Raw genomic sequence first — 25,534 nt, forward strand, 5'->3', positions numbered from 1 at the left:
AGTACTGTGCATGCCCAGTGGGTCAGAAGTCACACACATTGCATCCCAGACTTAGACACTATAGCGATTTCATGACTTTAGAAACTAGTTGTGGGCTCTCTTTGAAAGTGGTGTCTCTGTATTACAAACTGACTATGCGTTTTAAACAGCACACTTGCGTCAATGTTGGCACTGCCGGCACTGTCCCAGACTTAAAACACAATAGTGATTTCATGACTTTAGAAACTAGTAGTGAGCTGTATGAAAGTGGGGTTTTAATCCGCACACCTGCGGCACTGTGGTGGCTGCCAGTTCCGGGGGTTGCAATGGGATCTCTGGCACATTTGCCCAGCGGAGCCGCTCCATACGCCATGTAGCACCCTGCTAGTCACGCTATGCTGTGGCGTATGGAGGCTCATAGTACTGCGCATGCCCAGTGGGTCGGAGTCACACACACTGCATCCCAGACTTAGACAATATAGTGATTTCATGACTTTAGAAACTAGTGGCTCTGTTCGAAAGAGGGGTCTCTGGATTACAAACTGCGTTTTAACCCGCACACTTGAAGCACGTCAGCGCTGCGGTCGCTGCCAGCTCTGGGGGTTGTAATGGGATCTCTGGTGCATGCCAAGTGGAGCCGCTCCATACGCCATGTTGCGCCCTGCTAGTCGAGGCTCATAGTACTGCGCATGCCCAGTGGAACTGATCGGGAGTGACACAGTGCATCAGCACTACGCTGATGGACTGCGAGGTGCGACTGTGGGCTAGAGCAGAGGTTCCCAAACGTTTTTGAACCACGGCGCCCTAGAGAATCAGAATTGTTTTTAAGGCACCCCTAAGCCAGAGATTTGCTATTGAGAAATTCAGAAAAAAATGTAGTGAAGTAGTAAAGTGAAGTAAATTGTGCTTACCTGTCATCCTCAGGTTTAGTAATGTGGTGGGGGACAGGTTTGTGCTTCTGTTTGTCTACATATTTACATTACATTGACCATAAAGAATTTGATTTGGTGCTGGACCACCAACCTGAGGCACCCCTGCAAGTGTCCCAAGGCACCCCAGGGTGTATATGGTATTTGTCAAAGCTTGGAGAGAGATAAAGCTTCTGATTAACACTGTACAGGCCATGTTTGAAAAATGACAGGTGCTGATTGGTTGGTACTTTCTCTCTCACAATTGTATCTCTCTCCAAGCTTTAAAATACCCCATCATTCTTTATCACAGAGATCAAAATTGCATTTACCAGACTTATATACATTTCTAGAATCAGACTATATTTTACAAGGTAAGTTAGAGTAAAATGCACTCTCTATATTGCCTCCAAAGTCCAAACGGTTATTGAAAGCTAAATGCCATAGTTCCTTGATGTCATGTAAAGATGACTAAACAGACTTAAAAAGGTCAATACAAAGGAGAGTGAGCAAATGAATGACAGGAAGTCATGAAACAGAGATCGAATAAAAGTGGATGTGGTAGTAAAAGCAGATGGAAATCTTCCTAGATGTAAAAGCCAGAGCTGAACATATCAGTAGGGATGAGGAGAGGAATAGCATGCTCAAAGAGAATGCAGACTCATCAGTCACAAACTGATTCTGTGTTGTACAGAGCCAGCCCCTTGTCCCCTTCCCTTATACACCCTCTCTCCCCAAATGGAACAAAGGACTGTACTAATTCTGAGAGGACAGCAACAGACTACTCTTTTCCACTAGCTTGCTCAAAAACACTATTTTGTTCCTTTTACCGTTATTAACTACAGAATTACCATACTGGAAACATAATCTTCTTTCAGGTTGTGTGCTGCCACACTGTGGATATAACATTTCTATCAATGGTCTCAATAGTAACAGCAGAGTATGTGGAAGAGACAAAATATTCCAAGTTATCTATAAGCAGAAAGTTAGCAAGTAGGCATACAGAAAAATATTAGATAATGAAGGAGAATTAGATAAGCTATACATATGTATTTTAAATTTGCCTGTTATGTACACATATATATATATATGACGACAGAGAGAGAGGTGGTGGCGGTGGTGGTGGTGGGGGGGTGTTCTGCACTCTCACCCAAATATCTAAACCAGCAGCTGGGGTGCATATTTAGGGCCAGTTTCCACTTAAGGACGGCCCAATTTATTCCATTTCCTTTGAAATTGCAACAAAAAAAAAAGTTAAAAGGATCATACCAGTTAGTGTAGTACCAACATTTCGGTATGTTGGTACTACACTAACAGTATGTACTGCCTGGATTAAATCCTTTGACCTTTTTTGTTGCAATTTCAAATTCCGGAGTGTGCGTTCATTCCTCTCAGGAAACAGATTTGGTATATATTATAATATTTTATATATACAGTAACAGTCAGAAAGTTTGGACATACCTTCTCATTCAATGGTTTTTGTTTATTTTAATTATTTTCAACATAGTAGATTAATACTGAAGACATCAAAACTATGAAAGAACACATATGGAATGTTATAAACAAAAGAGTGTTAAACAAATCAAAAATATGTTTTATATTTTAGATTCCACAGAGTAGCCCTCTTTTGCTTTAATGACAGCTTTGCACACTCTTGGCATTCTCTCAATCTGCTTCATGTGGTAGTCTCCTGGAATGGTTTTCCAACAGTCTTGAAGGAGTTCCCAGAGGTCTTGAGCACTTGTTGGCTGCTTTTCCTTCACACTGCAGTCCAACTCATCCCAAACCAGCTCAACTGGGTTTAGGTCGGGTGATTGTGGAGGCCAGTCATCTGATGCAGCACTCCATCACTTTCCTTCTTGGTCAAGTAGCCCTTACATAGACTGGAGGTGTGTTTGGGGTCATTGACTTGTTGAAAAACAAATGATGGTCCCAGTAAGCGCAAACTAGATGGGATGGCATGGCGCTGCAGAATGCTGTGGTAGCCATGCTGGTTAAGTGTGCCTTGAATTTTGAATAAATCACCAACAGTGTCACCAGCAAAGCACCCCCACACCATCTCCACCATGCTTCACGGTGGGGACCACACATGCAGAAACCATCAGCTCACTTTGTCTGCGTCTCACAAAGACACGGCGGTTGGTCTGATTTGGACTCATCAGACCAAAGGTACAAATTTCCACTGGTCTAATGTCATTCCTTGTGTTTCTTGGCCCAAACAATTATCTTCTTCTTGTTGTTCATCCTTAGTAGTGGCTTCTTTGCAGCAATACGACCATGAAGGCCTGATTCACGCAGTCTCCTCTGAACAGTTGATGTTGAGATTTGTCTGCTGCTTGAACTGTGAAGACTTTCTGTAGTCTCTAATATGAGGTGCTGTTAAGTAGCGGTTTCTGAGGCTGGTAACTCTAATGAATTTATCCTCTGCAGCAGAGGTAACTCTTGGGTCTTCCTTTCCTGGGGCGGGCCTCATGAGAGCCACTTTCATCATAGCATAGCATTTGATGGTTTTTGCAACTGCACTAGAGGATACATTCAAAGTTCTTGAAATTTTCCGTATCGACTGACCTTCATGTCATAAAGTAATGATGGACTGTCGTTTCTCTTTACTGAGTTGAGTGGTTGGTGCCATAATATGGATTACAACAGTAGTCAAATAGTGGTGTCCACTGTGCACTAACCCTACCTCTGCACAATACAACTGATGGTCTCAAACACATTTAGAAGGCAAGTAATTCCACAGATTGACTCTTGACAAGGCACACCTGTGAATTCAAAACCATTCCAGGAGACTACCGCATGAAGCTGATTGAGAGAATGCCAAGAGTTTGCAAAGCTATCATCCAAGCAAAAGGGGGCTACTTTGAGGAAACTAAAATATAAAACATATTTTGATTTGTTTAACACTTTTTTGTTTACAACATAACTCCATATGTATTATATGGTGGTGTTGTGCGCTCCTAGGGATATGATTAAGGGGATAGGGTTCCCTGTTGCAGCTATAGACACAGGTGACAATTCCCTTTGTCACTGGAGATTGAAAATTAGTAATAGTGGTTACTGTGTCTAAACAACAGCGCAGCAGGAAGTTTGTTCACTCAGTGTGCAAATAGGTGTATGGTAAAACTGTTTTTATTTTAAACACAGTATGACAAAATAAAATGAAATAAAAATAAAAAATAAATAAAAAATAAATAAAAAATAAAAATTGCAGTCACTTGTTAAAATACAATCACATGTTAAGGTATATCTCTGTAGTATTGGTAAATATTGCAGTCTCTGGTGTGCAAAGAATAAACAATGGAAAGACCGCAGGAATCATATGCACATCACCAGCTCGTCAGCTGGGGAGAAAGAAAGTGGTTTGTGGCAAAAAAAAGTTCACGATCTTTGTTTATCCGCTGTTGTCCTGGATACAAAGTATCTAGTGGATACAAGTAGATAGCGTCTCTCCTACCTTATTTTCAGAAGCAGTTCTTCGGCTGTCCTGGGTGTATAATCACCACACTTACGTGAGGCTGTGTTGCTGTGTATGCCGCCCGATCTTCTGCCTTCTCCTCCTGTTCTCCGCCAACGTCTCGAGGTGTGTTGTCTTGCCTGGCGGGTGTTGCCGGCGGAAAGCGTGCACGCTGGTCCTCGCCGGAAAACTGAAGACGGGAGTCCGTGAGGCAGGTTGAGAGGGGGGGGCGTGGCCAACACGTTTTACCCGCTTGTGCGGGCTTCGTCAGGGCTTGTGCTCCCGTCTTCAGAAGAACTGCTTCTGAAAATAAGGTAGGAGAGACGCTATCTACTTGTATCCACTAGATACTTTGTATCCAGGACAACAGCGGATAAACAAAGATCGTGAACTTTTTTTTTGCCACAAACCACTTTCTTTCTCTCCAGCTGACGAGCTGGTGATGTGCATATGATTCCTGCGGTCTTTCCATTGTTTATTCTTTGCACACCAGAGACTGCAATATTTACCAATACTACAGAGATATATCTTAACATGTGATTGCATTTTAACAAGTGACTGCAATTTTTATTTTTTATTTTTAATTTTATTTCATTTTATTTTGTCATACTGTGTTTAAAATAAAAACAGTTTTACCATACACCTATTTGCACACTGAGTGAACAAACTTCCTGCTGCGCTGTTGTTTAGACACAGTAACCACTATAACTCCATATGTGTTCTTTCATAGTTTTGATGTCTTCAGTATTAATTTACTAAGATGAAAATCATTTAAGTAAACAAAAAACATTGAATGAGAAGGTGTGGCTAAACTTTTGACTTGTACCATGTGTGTGTGTTTGTGTGTGTATACATACACACTTTTTTTAAAGGAATTGTCATTATAAATATACATTCACAACTATCACATACTGTACGGTCACCATTGTTTCTTAATGTATTTTTTTTTTACCAGTTCTATGAAATACGATGTAATGCAACAATTTTTAGCAAATTGCCGTACACACGGAGCGATGCGGCCGATATGTTGTTCCAATTCGGCCAGAAACATATTGTGCCAACATCATCTCAGTGTGTACACAGCTTAAGAATGTTTAAGAAATGTTGACATCAGGGCCTATTCTGATTTGGGCGCAAAGTAACTGTGCATCTGGACAAACCATGTTGCAATACAAGGGGTTCAAACACATTTATTGTTTTAGCATGCAGGGTAAATACTGGCTGCTTTTGCATGTAGCCACAAATGCAGGACAGCTTTATTCTTACACTGCAATTTAGATTTCTGTTGAGATACTCCTCTCATCTCTAAAGCTCTTTGCACATTTTATATGTCTCCCATCTGCAGAACATGGTTTTTCTCAAGGTGCAAAGTTATTATTTTTTTGTACTTTGCTCCCAACATCCCCATGTGAAACTTTCCCCAAACTTCTAAATATAGAGATGGCACTAGATTTGCACCCCTCACCTGTCAGCAGTACTACACTATTTAGTGCAAACAATATCTGATAGGTACAATTACCACGTCAGCCCAGCATTCTATAAAATAGTCCAGTTCTCCTTACAAAGAGCAAAATACAATTATTTGCTAGACCATTTAAAAAAGTTACTATTTTTGCATTATTTTATTGAAATAATGCATAGAAATGGACTTCCAGAACTTCGCCAACTACAGACCTGTCAGTTATCCCTTTTTAGCCACTCATTTTAAATATGGATTCAAGCCATTATACATATTTAATATGCTTGTACTAGTTATTGTTCTTTGAATGTCCATGTTCACCTGTCTGTACCTGAGTCATTATTATAGTTTGTTAGTTCAGCTGATGTGGGACAACATGCTTTTAAGAATGATAGGGTGATACATACACATTATAAGCTCACAATTCTAAAATATAGGATGACCCATTAAGAAAAGACACATTAACAAATGTACATTCAAAACTAAAAACAGCAGAAATGTAACTAAGATGGTGCAACAGTAAATATAGAAAACTTGAAAAAGTGCTATGTAATAAAACTGAAGCAGAACAAAGCATAGACATGGAAATTTTGGCACACTGTATGTACTGTAAATTTGGTTCTAGCTCAACTGCATACATCTCCTGCTGCCAGGGGCGTATCTATAATGGGTGCAGGGTGTGCAGGGAACATGGGCCCCTGGGTCCAAGGGGGCCCTGCACCGCACCCCCTGCACCCATAATATTACTTACCTCTCCTGAGTCCCACATTGGCGCGGGGGTCCGGCACTGTAAAACGTCTGGAAAATGGCCACGGCGGCTATTTTCTCGTTGTTTGCGCATGCGCAGTACAGGGAAAATGGCCACTGTGGCCATTTTCCCGGTGACCTGTGCATACACTATAGACTCTGGGCACACTCTAGTGCCCAGAGTCTATAACTCAGGCGCTGGCCGTGCACAGCTCAATGCGCTGCTGGCCACCGGGCGGAGAGGAGGGGACCCGTGTCAGAGACTGCACACGGGCCCCCTCCTCTCTAAAAACGCCCCTGCCTGCTGCACTTAAGATTGTGCCAAACACCGATCACTGAATAGAATTATAAGCAACCTACCATTCAATAGATTAATAACACCAAATTGCCCACAGCGCAATCACAACTTACTAAAGGAAAATTAACTAGCACTAGTAATAAAGAGCAACACAGGTTGTTTCTGGGAAAAATAGGGTCACTAAACATATTAAAATCAAGAAATACTACATAGGTGCGACTCATGCGTTAATTTTTTGTTTAGACTTGTCTACTCTACTGAAATTTCTGGGAGCTCTTCCAGTCTCCCTGAATGCTGCCCTCTTCCCCCCCTGTGAAGTGGGTGGTCTAGGGGCTAGACAATGCAAATCACAGTGAATAGACTAATACAGTCCCCTGCTGCCACAAATAGCACCATTCCCCAGTGGGGGGGCGGGTTGTGATGTGTTTCTCTGCACCGTGCCCCAACTTCTAACTTCCCATTCAGATCTCGAAGAGAAAACCATTTAAACGTGGCGAGTAATATTTAATAACCTACCATATACACATAGGTTGTACACACTCCTGAATATTTATAACTCATACATTTTAGTAATATATATATATATATACAGTCAGGTCCATAAATATTGGGACATTGACAGAAATTTCAGATTTTGGCCTCTATTCACCACCACAATGGCTTTGAAATGAAACAAACAAGATGTGATTTAACTGCAGACTTTCAGATTTAATTTGAGGGTAATTACATCCAAATCAGGTGAACGGTGTAGGAATTACAACGGTTTCTATATGTGCCTCCCACTTTTTAAGGGGCCAAAAGTAATGGGACAAACTAAACAATCCTAAATCTAACATTCACTTTTTAATACTTTGTTGCAAATCCTTTGCAGGCAATTACAGCCTGAAGTCTGGAACGCATAGACATCACCAGACGCTGGGTTTCATCCCTGGTGATGCTCTGCCAGGCCTCTACTGCAAATGTCTTCAGTTCCTGCTTGTTCTTGGGGCATTTTCCCTTCAGTTTTGTCTTCATCAAGTGAAATGCATGCTCAATCTGATTCAGGTCAGGGGATTGACTTGGCCATTGCATAACATTCCACTTTTTAGCCTTAAAAAACTCTTTGGTTGCTTTTGCAGTATGCTTCGGGTCATTGTCCATCTGCACTGTGAAGCGCCGTCCAATGAGTTCTGAAGCATTTGACTGAATATGAGCATATAATATTGCCCGAAACACTTCAAAATTCATTCTGCTGCTTTTGTCAGCAGTCACATCACCAATAAATACAAGGGAACCAGTTCCATTGGCAGCCATACATGCCTACGCCATTACACTACCACCACCATGCTTCACTGATGAGGTGTGGTATGTTTTGGATCATGAGCAGTTCCTTTCCTTCTCTTCTCATCACTCTGGTACAAGTTGATCTTTGTCTCATCTGTCCATAGGATGTTGTTCCAGAACTGTAATGGCTTTTTTAGATGTTGTTTGGCAAACTCTAATCTGGTCTTCCTGTTTTTGTGGCTCACCAATGCTTTATATCCTGTGGTGAACCCTCTATATTCACTCTTGTGAACTTTTCTCTTCATTGTTGACTTTGACACATATACATCTACCTCCTGGAGAGTGTTCTTGATTTGGCCAACTGTCGTGAAGGGGTTTTCTTCACCAGAGAAATAATTATTTTGTCATCCACCACAGTTGTTTACCATGGTCTTCCGGGTCTTTTGGTGTTGCTGAGCTCTCCTTGCTTCACTTATAGTGACAGCTCTTTGGATCTCATATTGAGAGTCGACAGCAACTGATTCCAAATGCAAATGTCACACCTAGAATCAACTCCAGACCTTTTACCTGCTTAATTGGTAATGAAATAACGAGGGAATAGCCCACAGCTGTCCATGAAATAGCTTTTGAGTTGATAGTCCCATTACTTTTGGCCCCTTAAAAAGTGGGAGGCACATATAGAAACTGTTGTAATGCCTACACCGTTCGCCTCATTTGGATGTAATTACCCTCAAATTAAATCTGAAAGTCTGCAGTTAAAGCACATCTTGTTTGTTTCATTTCAAAGCCATTGTGGTGGTGAATAGAGGCCAAAATCTGAAAATTCTGTCAATGTCCCAATATTAATGGACCTGACTGTATATACACACACACACACACACAGGCTACAGCTTTAATACAGAAATATATATTTAATGTGTAGTTGTAAGCTTGTCTAGACCTACACTTGTTTTAGTTGCACTTGTGTAGTTAAGAGGTAAGATTTGTTTTCTGCTGCTCCAGAGCGCCACCGCCGTTTTACAAAGTGACAAACAGCGGCAATGTTTTCCTTGTGTCTGTGTCATTTCAAAATGTAAAGTACAGTACATGGCTGGGAGTTATGTCATTCTACTGCAATTTCCAGTCCAAGTGCATAAGGAGCCATTTCCTGTGTGACTCTAAAGACAGGTCCTACAATGTTCTCTCACATGAGAGAGGTCTGACAGACAGTATGTGATGAGCGCCCTATTGGATTTTTCATTTTAGAGCTATCATTAAATATAAAAAAGGTAAAACATTTCTCAAATTATGTCCCATATCTAAAATTATAGAAAACATCCAGCCAGCTATGCAGTTAATTCCAAGAATAGTGATAAATGAAAAAATAAAAGCAAATTATTTGCTGCTGGATAAGCACACATTATATACATATACAGGGCTATTTTTCATTAACTATGACGGGCCAAAATGTATTTTTCATAAGATAAGTTGTATTTTAAAAGCTCTTTTGAGTGCCTTTTCTAAATACTATATATAGGTATAATATATAATTATATATGATGTACATAAATGTGTTTTTCTATAAGCTCCACCCACAGTTCCTGAACCATATATATATATATATATATATATATATATATATATACACACACACATCTCTCACGCACTCACTCCATCTCTATATACAGTCGAGTTACATTATTTTGACCACCTTCTGGCAGCGCGTAGCCCATGAAGTACGTCATGTGCCGTACGCTGGCTTGGTGGGTATATAAGGTGTGTGATAGGCCGTTTGCACACATCACACTTTGCTGTCTTGGGTAAAAGGGACGATTTATCAGAGTTGCAAAAAGGGATGATATTGGCTTTCGGGCCAAGGGTGACAGTAGTTCTGAAACAGCGAAGTTTGTGAACTGTTCGCGTGCTGCTGTGGTGAAGTTGTATCTTGACTGGACAAATGGCACCTTTGCGAATAACTGACGTGGAAACTGCGGGGCACCACGTGCTATTGATGTGTCAGGTGAACATCAGTTACGAAGGTGCGTGAGGGCTGACCGACACGCTACAGTGGAGCAGCTCACTGTAAAAATTAACCTGGGGGCAACCAGACGTGTCAAAAAAGACAGTTCAGCGAACCCTGCTGTGTATGGGGCTCCGAAGCCAAAGGATGGCCACATACATGCTGATTGTCTTCCCTGAGGCTGATGGGATTTTCCAGCAAGATAATGCGACATGTCACACGGCTAGAAACATCCGACAGTGGTTGGACAAGCACGACCAAGACTTCCAAGTACTTCCCTGGCCCCCTAATTCCCGTACTTGAACCTAATTCAGCATCTGTGGGACCACCTCGATTGTTGTGTTCACTCTATGGATACTCCACCACGCACCCTCCAGCAGCTGTGGAATGCACTGCAGTCAATATGGCTCCAGATACCTGTGCCAACCTACCAGCAGCATATTGATTCACTCCCAGCCCGTCTAGCTGCTGTCCGTGCTGCACACATCGGTTACTCTGGCTATTAGCTGATGGTCATAATAATGTGACTCGACTGTGTGTACGCATACATACAGTCATGGTCAAAAGTTGTGAGAACGACACAAGTATTGGGTTTCACAAAGTTTGCTGCTTCAGTTTTTTTTAGACCTTTTTGTTAGATGTTACTATGGTATACTGAAGTAAAATGACAAGCATTTCATAAGTGTCAAAGGTTTTTATTCACAGTTAATTAAGTTTAAGCAAAGAGTCAATATTTGCAGTGTTGACCCTTCTTTTTCAAGACCTCTGCAATTCGCCCTGGCATGCTGTCAATCAACTTCTGGGCCACATACTGACTGATTGCCGCCCATCAGGGGTGGATTGGGATGGAAAACCAGCCTGGGAAAATTCTGGAAGCAGCCCTAATGGGGGAGGGGTCTGTTGAGGGGCGGAGTTTGTCAAGAGGGAGGTGGCGAGATACTCTAAGTTAGATGCAGTGGTGGCTTTCTTTGCGTCTTTTGCTGCAGTTGCACAGGTGGCATAATGCTAATGCTGCTACAGAGCCCTTCCCTGGTGTGCATCCGTACATCTGAATGTGCAAGACTGAGACAACCACTTTTAATGTCTACAGATGCTGCAATCATGCTTTGTACATTTTAGACCCCATATCAGTCGCACTGTTGACGTAAGTTACAGCGTCATTCATGTCTCTGAACACAACCACTGTCAACAACATGCCTGTGTCACTCTAATAACACCCTCATTCTATGTTACATCTGCATCTGATTTGCCAACTCCCTGTAACCACCCAGGTACAGTACGCCAAACACATTTTTAATATACTTCTTCATGCATTCACCAGAATCTGTACTGTGACTCTGTACGAACATTGGCCCTAATTCAGAGCCGCTCGCAAGCGGCCCGATGTTTGCGCACTGCGCATGCGCAGTGTCCGGCATGCGCAAGCCTCACTGAGCCACTAAAGTTCAGTCGCTACGGGGCTTGCAACAAGACGGGGCGACTGTCGATGGTGAGTGACAGCTCGCCCCGTTTTGTGGGCGGGTAGGGGGGGTGGCTGGACAAACGCAGGCGTTCCCTTAGGAACCCCTGGCGTTTGTTGGGCGGGCAAACTGACATCACTACTGATGTCAGTAGTGGACTTCCTGTTCTATTAGAGCAGGAAGTCCACTCGGCCTTGCGGTACACCTGCGGCTGCTCGCAAGGCCGATGGTCGCGATTATCGCGATGGTCTCCTGGCCGCTCGCACAAGCTGTGGGTGGTCTCCCACAGCTTTGCGAGCAGCCGGAGATGAAAAAAAAAAAAACGCCCACAGACCCAGCAAGTGGCAGTTAGCGAGTCTGAATCAGGACCTTTGTCGGGATGCATGATGGAAAAAAATAAACATATTGGCCCCAATAGGAAAAAACATAACACATTAGCAACCACAGGTAAAAAACAACATACACATGGGCTCCCACATGAGAAAAAAAGCACATTAGCCCCTCAAGAAAAAAATCCCAAATGCATTGACCCTCACGAGAAAAAAATAAAACACGTTTGCCCCTTACAGGAAAAAATAAACCACATTAATACATTTACCCCCAGCACCCAATAAGTTTCCCAGCACCCATTACTAAATTCACACATAGCACATATTACATTTACCCACAGCACCCATTCATTTTCCCAGCACCGATTACTAAATTTGCACCTATTAAGCACCCAGCACCGATTACTACATTCATTTTCTAGCACTAGAGGTGTAACCAGAGTTGATGGCGCCCAGGACACATTAGAAAATGGAGCTCCTTGAAAACTGTTCCGTAAAATTCAAATAAATACATACTGGAGAGGAAAAATAGGGAAGCTTAAGGGCAATTCAAAAACATCAATATGACAGAAATGAACACCACATTCATGAATGGAATATTTAAGTGAACAGATAGGGACCTGGGTACCACCTAGGCCCCCAGAAACTATAGGGATTTTTGAAAATACATTTTAGATGTCTTTAACATTCCTGTCACCAGTTGAGGCTCAAATGTTCATCCACTTAAAAATAACTTTCTGCTCTTATTAATCTATCAAACTCTTCAAAGGGTAAATTGTGCTGATCTTACCCTGTAAAGAGGGGAGAAGTGGAAGACAAGGGAGGAGGAGGTGGTGTGTGGCAGTTGGACAGTGTGTTGTGTGAGCAGATGGGAGAAAAAGAAGGGGAACATAAGGGATGGGGAGACAATGGGAGACATATACACAAAGGGGAGACACAGAGTAGCTCACATATATGTTGCTGACAGAAAGACATAAATTGTACCCATGACCTCAGTGCTCCACACATTCCTGGCAGTGCCCATCTCCTACACTCGCAACACATTCCTCAACTCCTACACTCCTCCGATACACTCCTTCTAATGCCCATCTCCTGTAATCCCCATCTCTTACTGTATATCCACCTCACACTCCTGATAAGTGTTCTTTCCTGTAACCCTCACTTCACCCACATAACTGGTAGTGCCCATGTACTGCATACCCCCGTGCACACTCCAGGTGATGCTTATCATCTACATACCCTCCAATACACACTCCTGGTGGTGCCCATCTTTTACATACCACTCCCCCCTCCCCCACACATACACCTGGTAGTGACCATATTCTGCATAACCCCCCTACACACACACACGCCTGGTGGTGGCCATCTCCTGCATACCCCCTCACCAACACCACACACTTTCCAGGTGGTGGCCATCTTCTGTATGCACCACCCCTGAACTTGGTAGTGTCCACATTTTGCATATCTCCCCCCCCACACACACACACACTCTCTCTCTCTCCCTCTCCTGGTGGTGGCCATCTTCTGCATACACCTCCCCATGGTTGTGCCCATATTCTGCATGACCCCCTTTACACACACACACTCGTGCTCTGTGTCTCCTGGTGGTGGTCATCTTCTGCATTCATTCCCTCTCTTCACACACACACACACGTGGTAGTGCCCATACTCCCCTACACACACACACTCCCCCTGGTGGAGGCCATCTTCTGCATATAATTTTGTGTGTGTGTGTGGGGGGGGGGGGGCGCGCACACACACACCTGGTAGTGCTCATACCTTCCCCCACTACACACACACACTCTACCTCTCCCCTCTGGTGGTGGCCAACCTCTGAATACTTCCCCCCCCCCCCAACACACATACACCTGGTAGTGCCCATACCCCCCCTACAGGCACACAGTCTCTCTCCTCTGGTGGTGGCAATCTTAAACATACACCCCCCACACACACCCACCTTGTAGGGCCCATATTCTCCCCCCTACACACACACTCTCTCTCTCTCCCCTGGTGGTGGCCATCTTCTGCATACACCCCCCCCCCAACCCACACACATACCGCCCTCCCTACACACTCTCTCTCCCCTGGTGGTGTCCATCTTCTGAATACACCCCCACACTCTCCCCCCTGGTGGAGGCCATCTTCTGCATACACCCACACACTCTCCCTCCCCTGGTGGTAGCCATCTTCTGAATACACGCCCACACTCTCCCCCTCTGGTGGAGGCCATCTTCTGCATACACTCCCCACACACACACAGACACCTGGTAGTGCCCATACCCCCCTACACACACAGTCTCTCTCCCATCGTGGTGGCCATCTTCTACATATACCCCCCCCAACCCACACCTGGTAGTGCCCATACCCCTCCCCCCCTACACACACACACACACACACTCTCTCTCCCCTCTGGTGGTGGCCATCTTCTGAATACACCCACCCACACACCTGGTAGTGCTCATACCCCCCTTACACACACACACACACAGTCTCTCTCCCCTGGTGGTGCCCATCTACATACACCCCCCCCACACACACACACACACACCTGGTAGTGCCCATATTCTCCCCCCATACACACACACACTGCAAATATTGTCTTTTTCCATAAACTTAATGTAACTGTCAATAAAAGCCTTTGACACTTATGAAATGCTTGTAATATTACTTCAGTATACCATAGTAACATCTGACAAAAAGGTCTAAAAACACTGAAGCAGCAAACTTTGTGAAAACCAATACTTGTGTCATTCTCAAAACTTTTGGCCATGGCTGTACACACACATCTCATATATATATATATATATATATATATATATATATATATATATATATATATATATACATATACACACATACTGTATATACACACACTACATTATTTAACCTTGCTTAGTTTTATTTACTGTAACGTGTGAATCTTTTATGTATTATTGCAATAACACATTGAATTCAAAATGGTATTCAAATTTTAGTCACCGACTGCTTTAATAACCACAACTCTACCGTACCTTCTCCTCACACCAGGCTTGTCAGATTGCCATCTAGCTATCCCTACAGGACAGAAGTGTGCAATTCCTTGGTGACTGGGGGCAGGTCATAAATACGGATTACCCCAGTAATCTCTCCAGTCCCAGCTTAGTCTAGAGATCTTTATACATAATGTATTAGCGAATTACACATACTGCATAGATCAGCTCACACAGCAATGTGATCCAAAGGTTTGTATGTTTTAGAAAACTAAATGTAATGCAAACATTGGGATAAAAAGAAGAGTACTATGGTAACAGTTAACAAAAGATTTGGAGTGTTACTTTAATGTGGTGATTTATCTGAAGTGCAATGAATGGTAAATTCACAGAGAAACAACTAAATAGAAATTGGCATAGATGGGAAATCATTAACTACAAAGTGGCAATAGGAATTGTACCCTGAAGCAATTTTAGCATCAACGCGAATATTGATAAAGAGTTGTCTGTTTTTCATTGTATATAAAAATACTTTTGCATAATAACCTACTTCTAAAATGCATCTACAAGGGATTTGGCAAATACATTGATATAGACAGAATTGTACATATCTATACAAACACAATCATAATACCTAAAGCATACTATGGCACTGCAGATTTGAAGAGAGGCCAGGACTATGGCTGGCCGTGGTAGGATATATTTGGCACTCATATGAGCCGGCTTTCTTCCCACACAAACGTCGTTAATTAACAAACTGATTAAATGCTTAGTAATTAATTGCCTTGGCGACGTTGGCTCGTGTCTCTTTAAGATGGCTTCAAATGAGTTCATTATATGGTGGGTCTATCCTTGTTAGCAAGGGATGAAGAGTGCTATTGATCTGGCAAGAATTGGTTTAACTAACTCTCAGGGTCTGTAATTAAGGAAATAATTGCTACTGAGATGCCCTGACAGGGGGGTTTCCTCCAGCCAGACAACTGCCCATAAGAAAGAATACTGCTTAAAAAGTTATATCCATAGTCATGATAACATTAGTCCACTAGGAGAAAAATGTTCTTAACTGATTGTGTAACAAAAAATACCAAAATGACTATAAAGAACGCATCATCTTAAACATGTTTTTCCAACAGGAAAACTTTAAAAAGCAGATTCTATGATATTGTGCATTCATATAAACAAATCCCCAAAAGAAGTTCAATAAATTCATATTAATGTAACAAGAGATGCACAAAAAAAAAAAAAAAAAATTAGCCATATGCCGAGGGCCATTTTGATAGATATATCTCATTATTCGTGGGCCCAGTGTAGGCTATGTCCTCCTCCATGTGATGTCACACGGGGCGGGGCCAAAATCACCGGTGATTACAGCAATCCTAAGGATGCTCCGGGGAGCTGTAAGGGCAGCGGTGTGACAGTCTGAAGCGTCCTAAGTATGCTCCAGGCGGCACTGCTGCATAGATTCTGGCTACAAGGTGCCATTCTAGGCACCCTGCTAGCCAGATGAGGCTAGCAGAAAAAAACTCTGAGGGCCAGACCAAATGATTCCGGGGGCCTTATACGGGCTTTATTCCCCTCGAGCCTGAGGATCCCCGTCCCTGCTGTAGATTAATAACTTAATTCACTGTACACCATCAATTTGATGGTGTAGTACCCTCCCCTTCCTTCTTCACACCCTCTGGCCTCATTCCCCGATATTTATGGGTCATCAACTGTTCGCATACGTATAATCATAAACATTTTTCTCAGTAAATATATTTGTAATGGGGCTATTGTAATGAAATTTTCACTAAATGTCAGCAACAACCCATGCAATACACACGTGCAAATAAATCAAACCATAGATGACCATAAATTTAGTTAGTGATCGCGTTGAGAAACAAAATATGTGGGCCCCGGGGACCCACCACTTTAAAAAAAATGGGGTCCTGTCTGACCATTTCTGGGTCCCATCATAATTTATGCTTTAGAGCTTCCCATATACTGTTCAGACCTCCCCACATGCCACCACACATGCCCATATACCCCTAGAATGCCCATCTGATACCCAAAATAGCATCGGTTTTGTATCTAGTGGTCATACTGCAGTACCCATTGACAATAATGGGGACTGTAGTCTGCGGAATGGGATTGAAATGCCGGTGGCTGTATACCCGACATGAGGAGATCCCGACTGGGGTAAGAAAGTATACTAACCCTCCCTTAGTAGTGCCTAAACCTACTCTCCCCTCCCCAAACCTAACCCCGCTAGACTCCTTAATACAAACCCACCCCAACCCCGCGGCTAACGATAAGATACTACACAGATTTTGTTCTCTTACCTTTGAACAAAAATTCTCAAGGAATTATTTGCATCTAGCTGTGCACTCTTGTCCTTTTTATTCTGTGGGAGCTGGATGGGGGCCGCTGCGCTCATGCTGCAGGTCCATTTGGCTCCTTGTCTTGATGTGTGGGAGGCAGAGCTGGGCACAGGAGTAAGAGGTGGGACGCCGGGCACAGGAGTAGGAGGTGGGAAGCCGGGCACAGGAGTAGGAGGTGGGGAGCCAGTAACAGGTGGATTCGGGGAGGGGAGCCAGTGACAGGAGGATGCGGGGAGGGGAGCTAGGGGCAGGCATTGACAGAAGGGACTTTGTGCCACCGGGTATTAGAGGGGAATGGGAGCCACATACAGTAGATGGTAGAGGTGAGCTGGGGATAAGAGAAGTAGGCAGGGACAGGAGAATGGGCTGGGTGCCACCGGGTATTAGACAGGGTAGGGGAGCCACATGCAGGAGGTGGTGGAGGGGAGCTTGGGACAAGAGTAAGGGGACGGGGCCGCGCGTCTACACTGTCCTACTATGCAAATAACAGCGGCCGGCCCAAAGTGTTAAAATGAGACCGGCCAGTGGTGCATCGGTCGCTCTGTCCCATGGCCCAGCCCGGCCATTCTGCTCCTGACTGTACAGTGTGGAATCTGAGTTCACTGTGAATAGAATCCCGGGTCACGCCTGCCGCCGAGTTTCTATTCGCACAGGCATGTAGCACACTGCCTGTGCTTGGTCCGTGTCAGCGGGTGCCGGCCAGGAGTGTAACGCTGTGGTCTTCCGCTTTGGTGGGTCTCCGGCTCCGCATAGCAGGTATGGCGGCAACAAATTATATTTCCTCCAGCTTTGAAGGGATAGACAGAGTAGGTTCCTATTGGCTGCAGCGCACAGCATCTCAGCCAACTCAGGAGCCAGGGATTGGCAGCAGCAGAACGCATCTCTGGGCACTCACCCATTCTGCAAAAGTGAGTCCCTAGTCCTCAATACCAGGTAAAATACACGCTATAGCGCGTATTTGCGTTCACTGAGTTATGTGTAATAATGTGAAATGACACAGGGAAAAAGTATTGAACACATGAAAAAAGGGAGGTGCAAAAAGGCATGGAAAGCCAAGACACCAGGTGAACTCTATCAGTAATTAGAAAGCAATCCTTCTCCTTGTCAGTGCAAATTAATATAAACGGGTTCAGTCCCGACTGATGGCCTATAAAAAGGTGTCTCATTACCAAGGTGTCACACAAGAAACATCTCACGATGGGTAAAAGCAGAGAGCTCTCTCAAGACCTTAGCAACCTTATACCAGCAAAACATACTGATGACATTGGTCACAGAAGGATTTCTGAACTTCTGAATGTTCAAGTGAGCACTGTTGGGGCCATAATCCGGAAGTGGAAAGAACATCAATTCACCATAAAACGTCCACGACCAGTTGCTTCTCGCAAGATTTTTGACAGTTGAGTGAAAAGAATTATCAGAAAAGTCGTCCAAGAGCCACTTGTGGAGAGCTTCAGAAAGACCTGGAATTAGCAGGTACAATTGTTTCAAAGAAAACAATAAGTAATGCACTCAACCGCCACGGCCTGTATGCACGCTCACTACGCAAGACTCCATTGCTGAAGAAAAAGCATGTTGAAGCTCGTTTAAAGTTTGCTGCACAACATTTGGACAAGCCTGTGAAATACTGGAAGAATAAAGTCTGGTCAGATGAGACCAAAATGTAACCCTTTGGATGCCATAAAACACATCATGTTTGGAGGAGAAATGGCACTGAACATCACCCCAAAAATACCATACCAACAGTGAAGTTTGGAGGTGGGAACATCATGGTGTGGGGCTGTTTTTCAGCATACAGTACTAGCATACTTCATAAATTTGAAAGAAGGATGAATGGAAAAATGTACTGAGACATTCTTGATAAAAATCTGCTGCCATCTACCAGGATGCTGAAGATGAAACGAGGGTGGACATTTCAGCAAAACAATGATCCCAAACACACAGCCAAGGAAACTCTCAATTAGTTTCAGAGAACAAAAATAAAGCTGCTAGAATAGCCAAGCCATTTACCTTACTTGAATCCAATTGAAAATCTATGGAAAGAACTAAAGATCATAGAAGAGGCCCACGGAACCTTCAAGATTTAAAGAGTGTTTGTGTGGAGAATGGGCCAAAATCACACCTGAGCAACGCATGCGACCAGTGGCGGCTCCAGAGGTGAGGCTGCAGCACAGTACAATATACAAATAGGGGAGCCATACCAACTGCCATTGGATCCCAACCAGCAATGTTTGGTAGCGTTTGGGATGGCAGTTGGTGTGGCTCCCCTATTTGAATTTTGGACTGTGCTGCAGCCTCACCTCTGGAGCCGCCACTGCATGCGACTAGTTTCTCCATACAGGAGGCATCTTGAAGCGGTCATTACCAACAAAGGCGTTGTACGAAGTATTAAATACATTTCAGTAAGCGTGTTAAATACTTTTTCCCTGTGTCATTTCACATTATTACACATAACTTAATTTATGGACATCTATGGTTTGATATCTTTGCATGTGTGGTGGATTGCATGGGTTGTTGCTGACATTTGGTGAAAATGTAATTATACATTACAAATATATTTACTGAGAAAAATGTTGGTGTTCAATACTTATTTTACTGTGTGTAATATATATATATATATATATATATATATATATATATATAAAAATAATGAACGTCTCAAGGTGGCCATTGTATGTTACTTCTGAAATATGTGGTTTTGTACAATATATATATATATATATATATATATACATACACATATATATATATATATATATATATACATACACACAGTCAGGTGCATAAATGTTGGGACATTGACAGAATTTTCATATTTTGGCCTCTATTCACCACCACAATGGCTTTGAAATGAAACAAACAAGATGTGCTTTAACTGCAGACTTTCAGATTTAATTTGAGGGTAATTACATCCAAATCAGGTGAACGGTGTAGGAATTACAACGGTTTCTATATGTGCCTCCCACTTTTTAAGGGGCCAAAAGTAATGGGACCATCAACTCATAAGCTATTTCACGGACAGGTGTGGGCTATTCCCTCATTATTTAATTATCAATTAAGCAGGTAAAAGGTCTGGAGTTGATTCTAGGTGTGACATTTGCATTTGGAATCAGTTGCTGTCGACTCTCAATATGAGATCCAAAGAGCTGTCACTATCAGTGAAGCAAGCCATCATTAGGCTGAAAAATCAAAACAAACCCATCAGAGAAAACAACTATGGTGGATGACAGAAGAATGATTTCCCTGGTGAAGAAAACACCTTCATAACAGTTGGCCAAATCAAGAACACTCTCCAGGAGGTAGGTGTATATGTGTCAAAGTCAACAATCAAGAGAAGACTTCACAAGAGTGAATATAGAGGGTTCACCACAAGATGTAAACCATTGGTGAGCCTCAAAAACAGGAGGACCAGATTAGAGTTTGCCAAACAACATCTAAAAAAGCCATTACAGTTCTGGAACAACATCCTATGGACAGATGAGACAAAGATCAACTTGTACTAGAGTGATGGGAGGAGAAGAGTATGGAGAAGGAAAGGAACTGCTCATGATCCAAAACATACCACCTCATCAGTGAAGCATGTTGGTGGTAGTGTCATGGCGTGGGCATGTATGGCTGCCAATGGAACTGGTTCCCTTGTATTTATTGATGATGTGACTGCTGACAAAAGCAGCAGAATGAATTCTGAAGTGTTTCGGGCAATATTATATGCTCATATTCAGTCAGATGCTTCAGAACTCATTGGACGGCGCTTCACAGTGCAGATGGACAATGACCCGAAGCATACTGCAAAAGCAACCAAAGAGTTTTTTAAGGCTAAAAAGTGGAATGTTATGCAATGGCCAAGTCAATCCCCTGACCTGAATCAGATTGAGCATGCATTTCACTTGATGAAGACAAAACTGAGGGGAAAATGCCCCAAGGACAAGCAGGAACTGAAGACATTTGCAGTAGAGGCCTGGCAGAGCATCAGCAGGGATGAAACCCAGCGTCTGGTGATGTCTATGCGTTCCAGATTTCAGGCTGTAATTGCCTGCAAAGGATTTGCAACAAAGTATTAAAAAGTGAAAGTTAGATTTAGGATTGTTTAGTTTGTCCCAGTACTTTTGACCCCTTAAAAAGTGGGAGGCACATATAGAAACCGTTGTAATTCCTACACCGTTCACCTGATTTGGATGTAATTACCCTCAAATTAAATCTGAAAGTCTGCAGTTAAAGCACATCTTGTTTGTTTCATTTCAAAGGCATTGTGGTGGTGAATAGAGGCCAAAATATGAAAATTCTGTCAATGTCCCAATATTTATGCACCTGACTATGTGTGTGTGTGTGTATATATATATATATATATATATATATATATATATACATACATACACACACACACACACACGTACATATACATTCATACATACATACACACACACAGTTCATATAATGGGCCGGTGATGCAGTGTAAAGTTAAAAAAATAAAAAAAACACATGACAATTTTATTATTATACTGCATGCAGTGCTTCGGAGCATATAAAACAGGATAAACTAACAGCGAGGGAGGGGATGTTGCTTCGGTCCACCATGTTCCTTTTAGATCGCTGTGACTATTGTACAAGTGTGCAGTACCCTCTATCAGCACCAAGGTAAAGAGTGCAGGTCAAAATTGGGAGATCCTTCCTCAACCCTCAAGCTGACTTAACACATCTCGCACACCAGAGATAAGAGCTTCACTCTCCTTGGGATGTGTCAGCACAGCACTCTGCAGGCGGCTCATATAAGAGTCAATGGTTTCCAGGCTAGGGGTCTCGGCAGTACCTGAGTATGAGGGAAAGAGATAGAAAGTGAATGTGTGGATGAAAATGTGATTTATAATGGAACTCACTTTGCTTATAGATTATATACATGATGAATAGCTTTTACTTACTGATAAAATAAAATGAGATAGATATACCTGGAATAGGGACAGCACGTAGGCAGTGTGTAAGAGTCTGGCGGACATTCTGTAGATGTTGTTGTAGCAGGGTGTTTCTCCCTTGTTCTTGGTTGAGCTCAGCCTCCAGTCTCTGCACTGCAGATCGCATGCTTTCAACATGTTTTTGCAGAGCTGCATTCCGCTCCTCAAACTCCATGTTTGATTTCCTGAGCTGTCTTAGCTCTGCTTCCTGAGCTGCAGATTGAATGATGGATGGCAATAAAGTAAGAGCAAGTCTAACAAAGGTAGCCTGCTGCTACTACAAGAAAATTGCTAGCGGTCAGCAACATATTTCTTAATCTTCAACCCTCATAAATCTTTAAGCATTGACCCAGTACCCTCACCTTTGCTGTGATTCAAAAATTCCTCTGTGAAGATTGGGATATCAAACACTGGTCTCTCCTTCAGAACACAGTCTTTCTGAAAGTATAGAAAATAAAAGGATGGAGAGAACAGTATGTGCAGGGGAAAGAAATACGTGGTAAGTAAGAAACAAAGCAGCAGAGAGAGATACAGTGCTCTACAAAAGGGAGGAGACAAGAGAGTTAATATGAGGAGGGGTGCAGTGATAAGTGGGAAGGATTGTACACGGTAATGAATTACATTATGGTGGTCAGAAATGGGAATCACTGGAAATAAATTATATGGGATGGGTTAAGTCATGAAAGAGAAAAAGGTAAGAAGGCTGAAAAAAGCATAATGGGGAATCATTTATAAATTATTCCCTTGACTGTACACAATTTAACAAACACTTAACTAGTTTCTCACATCAGTGAAGCTAGGGAATAATGTTTTCATTATGGAAATGAAAAGGACTACTGATGCCTACTGTTCTAGCACCATAACGCCTGCAGATTCTTCGTCACATGTGTTGAATGAGTAAAAGGACTAAGTAACACTCAGGAAAAATAAAAGTATTATTTCTTGTCTTTGTCATTTTTTGTGGCATCTCCAACAATTGCCTTTTAACCAACCGCTTTGTACATCTGCCATTGTTCCTACTCCTCCCCCTATTTCCCTGCCCACTATATCTACCACTTACGCGTTTGTTCATTGTCTTTGTACATCTACAATCCACCTTCATCTACTATATTTATTTTTTCCCCACCAACTCCTCACTGCTAGATGATCCTTGGTTCTTCCTAATCCATCCTCATTATCTGGTCATCTATGTACTTACTGAATGCTCACTAATAATATCCCGACCACCCATATTGTGCAACACACACTTTCACCTTATCCTGACTTCCTGCCTCCAACCATGCCTCATCACCCAATTCTTATCTTATAGTGCCTGATCATGCCCAGCTTTCTGTCCTTGGCATCTCTTACCCTCTTGTATTTGTCAATCACATACATTTACAATTAATATTTTTCATTTGTTCAGTGCATCCCTACTTCATTCATTCTCCTTAAAATACCATTCATACCTCATGCTGGATCACTAGTATTTGTCATCCCTTTCAAGATTAAACTAGCTCTATTTGTTCATATTGATTTAAAACTTAAACAGCTTTTTAGCCTAATTATGGAGTCTATAAACTCATGATTTCCTTCTTAATGCAATCTTTATCGAAATATCCAAAACCCAGCAAAGAGGATTTTTTGCAGTGCTGAGTGTGATAAAGTCAGTCAGAAATCGCAGGTGGATAAAACAATTAGAAGGGGCTTATTATGGAGACGAATCCTCACCTCAGGGTCTCTGGAGATTGTACGAGATCCTTCTAAAAATAGAGAGACGAATCATGACGGAAATTCTCTCTTCTCAACCCATTAACATGTATTGATCCCCAATGCCCATAGTCCAGCACCAAATTGCCTTCCCCATACCTTAAATTCAACTTGATGCCAGACCAGACACACATTACTTCTGCCTCTATATAACAATACTTCTTTCCTCAGTCTAGCGATCTAGCTCATGCTCTCTCTTTACAACCCTGCCTTCCAGTCATACAAACCCTTCTCACCACCACACATCACCACACCTCACCCTGCCTCTGCTGCCTCCCCTTCTGACGACTCTGTGCCTTGTGGCTGTAAGATCGGAAGGCCTCTGTTTTCTCATACTGCTGCAGTTCCTTTGTATACCGTTCCTTGTCTCTTTCCGCTTCATCCAGGTAATGCTAGAACAACACACATAGCTCAGTTCTGGGAGAGGCGGAGAGAGGTTGGGGGAGAGGGGCAGGGGAGATGGAGTATTCAGAAGGTATAACTAGAGAACAAGGAAATAGATGGAGGACAGTATGAAGATGGAATAGCCAGAGACAGATAAGGAGAATAAATGGGTGTAGAATAAACAGACTTCTTCTTGGATTGTAGTGGTCACAAATACATTTTTCCAAAACCACCTTTATCTAATAGACCATTATTAGTTTACTACAGTATATAGAAGCTGTCTTAATGTATACAAAACTAAAATGCATAAGAGAATGCACTTACTCCTATCAGTTTTCATCTTCCCATGACCCTGATAAGGTGCAGCTCACTTCCTGATTACAATGTATGTAAGTGGGAGGAAGATAACCTATTTACAAACATTATTTTCGTCATAGATTTGTATTTAAACAAGGTCTTATTTATTGCTACCACCATGCATTCGTTCTGTGATACAGTAAAAAAACAAAGAAATCTGCAGAACCTGTTCGCAGTAACTGAATTATATTAATTCTGGTGACTGGAAGAAAGATGGTTTCAGAGTGTTTGACACCATTTTCATTACTTTAGATGCACAAAAAAGAATGATACTTCCTTTATTGTGTACTGCAAGGTCCATGGGCATAGTTATTACTGAAAATGAGGGATAGGGCTGGAGCAGTAGTGCTGCCTCATCTCTTTGTTCTTAAGGTGGATAAAGTATAATAGGATAAATAGGGCAGCCAAGCGCAATAATACAGATGCCATAACAAATAAGAGCAACTTTCCAGGCACTCTAAGGCTAGTGATATGCATCATTGCTTATGACATTTTATACTGGTATGTTCTATGGATAAAACATATACAGTACAACTCACAAACTGAAGACACCAAATTACCAGACTACAAGTTTAAGGCAAAGAACTAAATTAATAACCACTCAAATCTATTACGTCCATGAGGCATTTTACTGCATAAAATGAACAAAAATAACTTTTTTGTTGTTTTTTAACACTAAAGTACAATTAAAAAAGAAAATCTGTTGTGCTCCCAAGACAGATTTTTCAAATGGGTGTGGTATATTTTGTCGACAATCATCATAGACACTGATGAAATATCAACATATAAAATGTTCCTGGTGGTCTAGTGGTGATTTATCTGGTTCGGTGGCTCCAGCAGTGTTTACCTGGTCCTGCGGTGACATCCTGGTGA

The 25,534-nt window shown here is 42.4% G+C and overlaps 1 protein-coding gene across 8 annotated transcripts in view; it reads right to left on the reverse strand.

Moving 5' to 3' along the window:
• Positions 1–21,692: 21,692 nt before the first annotated feature.
• Positions 21,693–25,534, reverse strand: part of HMG20A (high mobility group 20A) — a 41,221-nt gene continuing 37,379 nt past the window's right edge. For 7 of the 8 annotated variants that reach the window (XM_088443923.1, XM_088443941.1, XM_088443931.1 and 4 more), the window contains 5 exons: positions 24,180–24,312; positions 23,882–23,913; positions 22,534–22,609; positions 22,169–22,384; positions 21,693–22,032 (listed from right to left, as the gene is read on the reverse strand). In XM_088443923.1, the coding sequence (XP_088300049.1) occupies positions 21,896–22,032; positions 22,169–22,384; positions 22,534–22,609; positions 23,882–23,913; positions 24,180–24,312 (594 nt within the window). In that variant the 3' untranslated portion in view covers positions 21,693–21,895. The remainder of the gene's footprint in view (positions 22,033–22,168; positions 22,385–22,533; positions 22,610–23,881; positions 23,914–24,179; positions 24,313–25,534) is intronic. The other variant, XM_088443943.1, reaches the window with a different exon arrangement.

The sequence above is a fragment of the Taudactylus pleione genome, unplaced genomic scaffold (genome assembly GCF_031769625.1).
Source record: "Taudactylus pleione unplaced genomic scaffold, aTauple2 ptg000019l, whole genome shotgun sequence".
Lineage (NCBI taxonomy): Eukaryota > Metazoa > Chordata > Amphibia > Anura > Myobatrachidae > Taudactylus > Taudactylus pleione.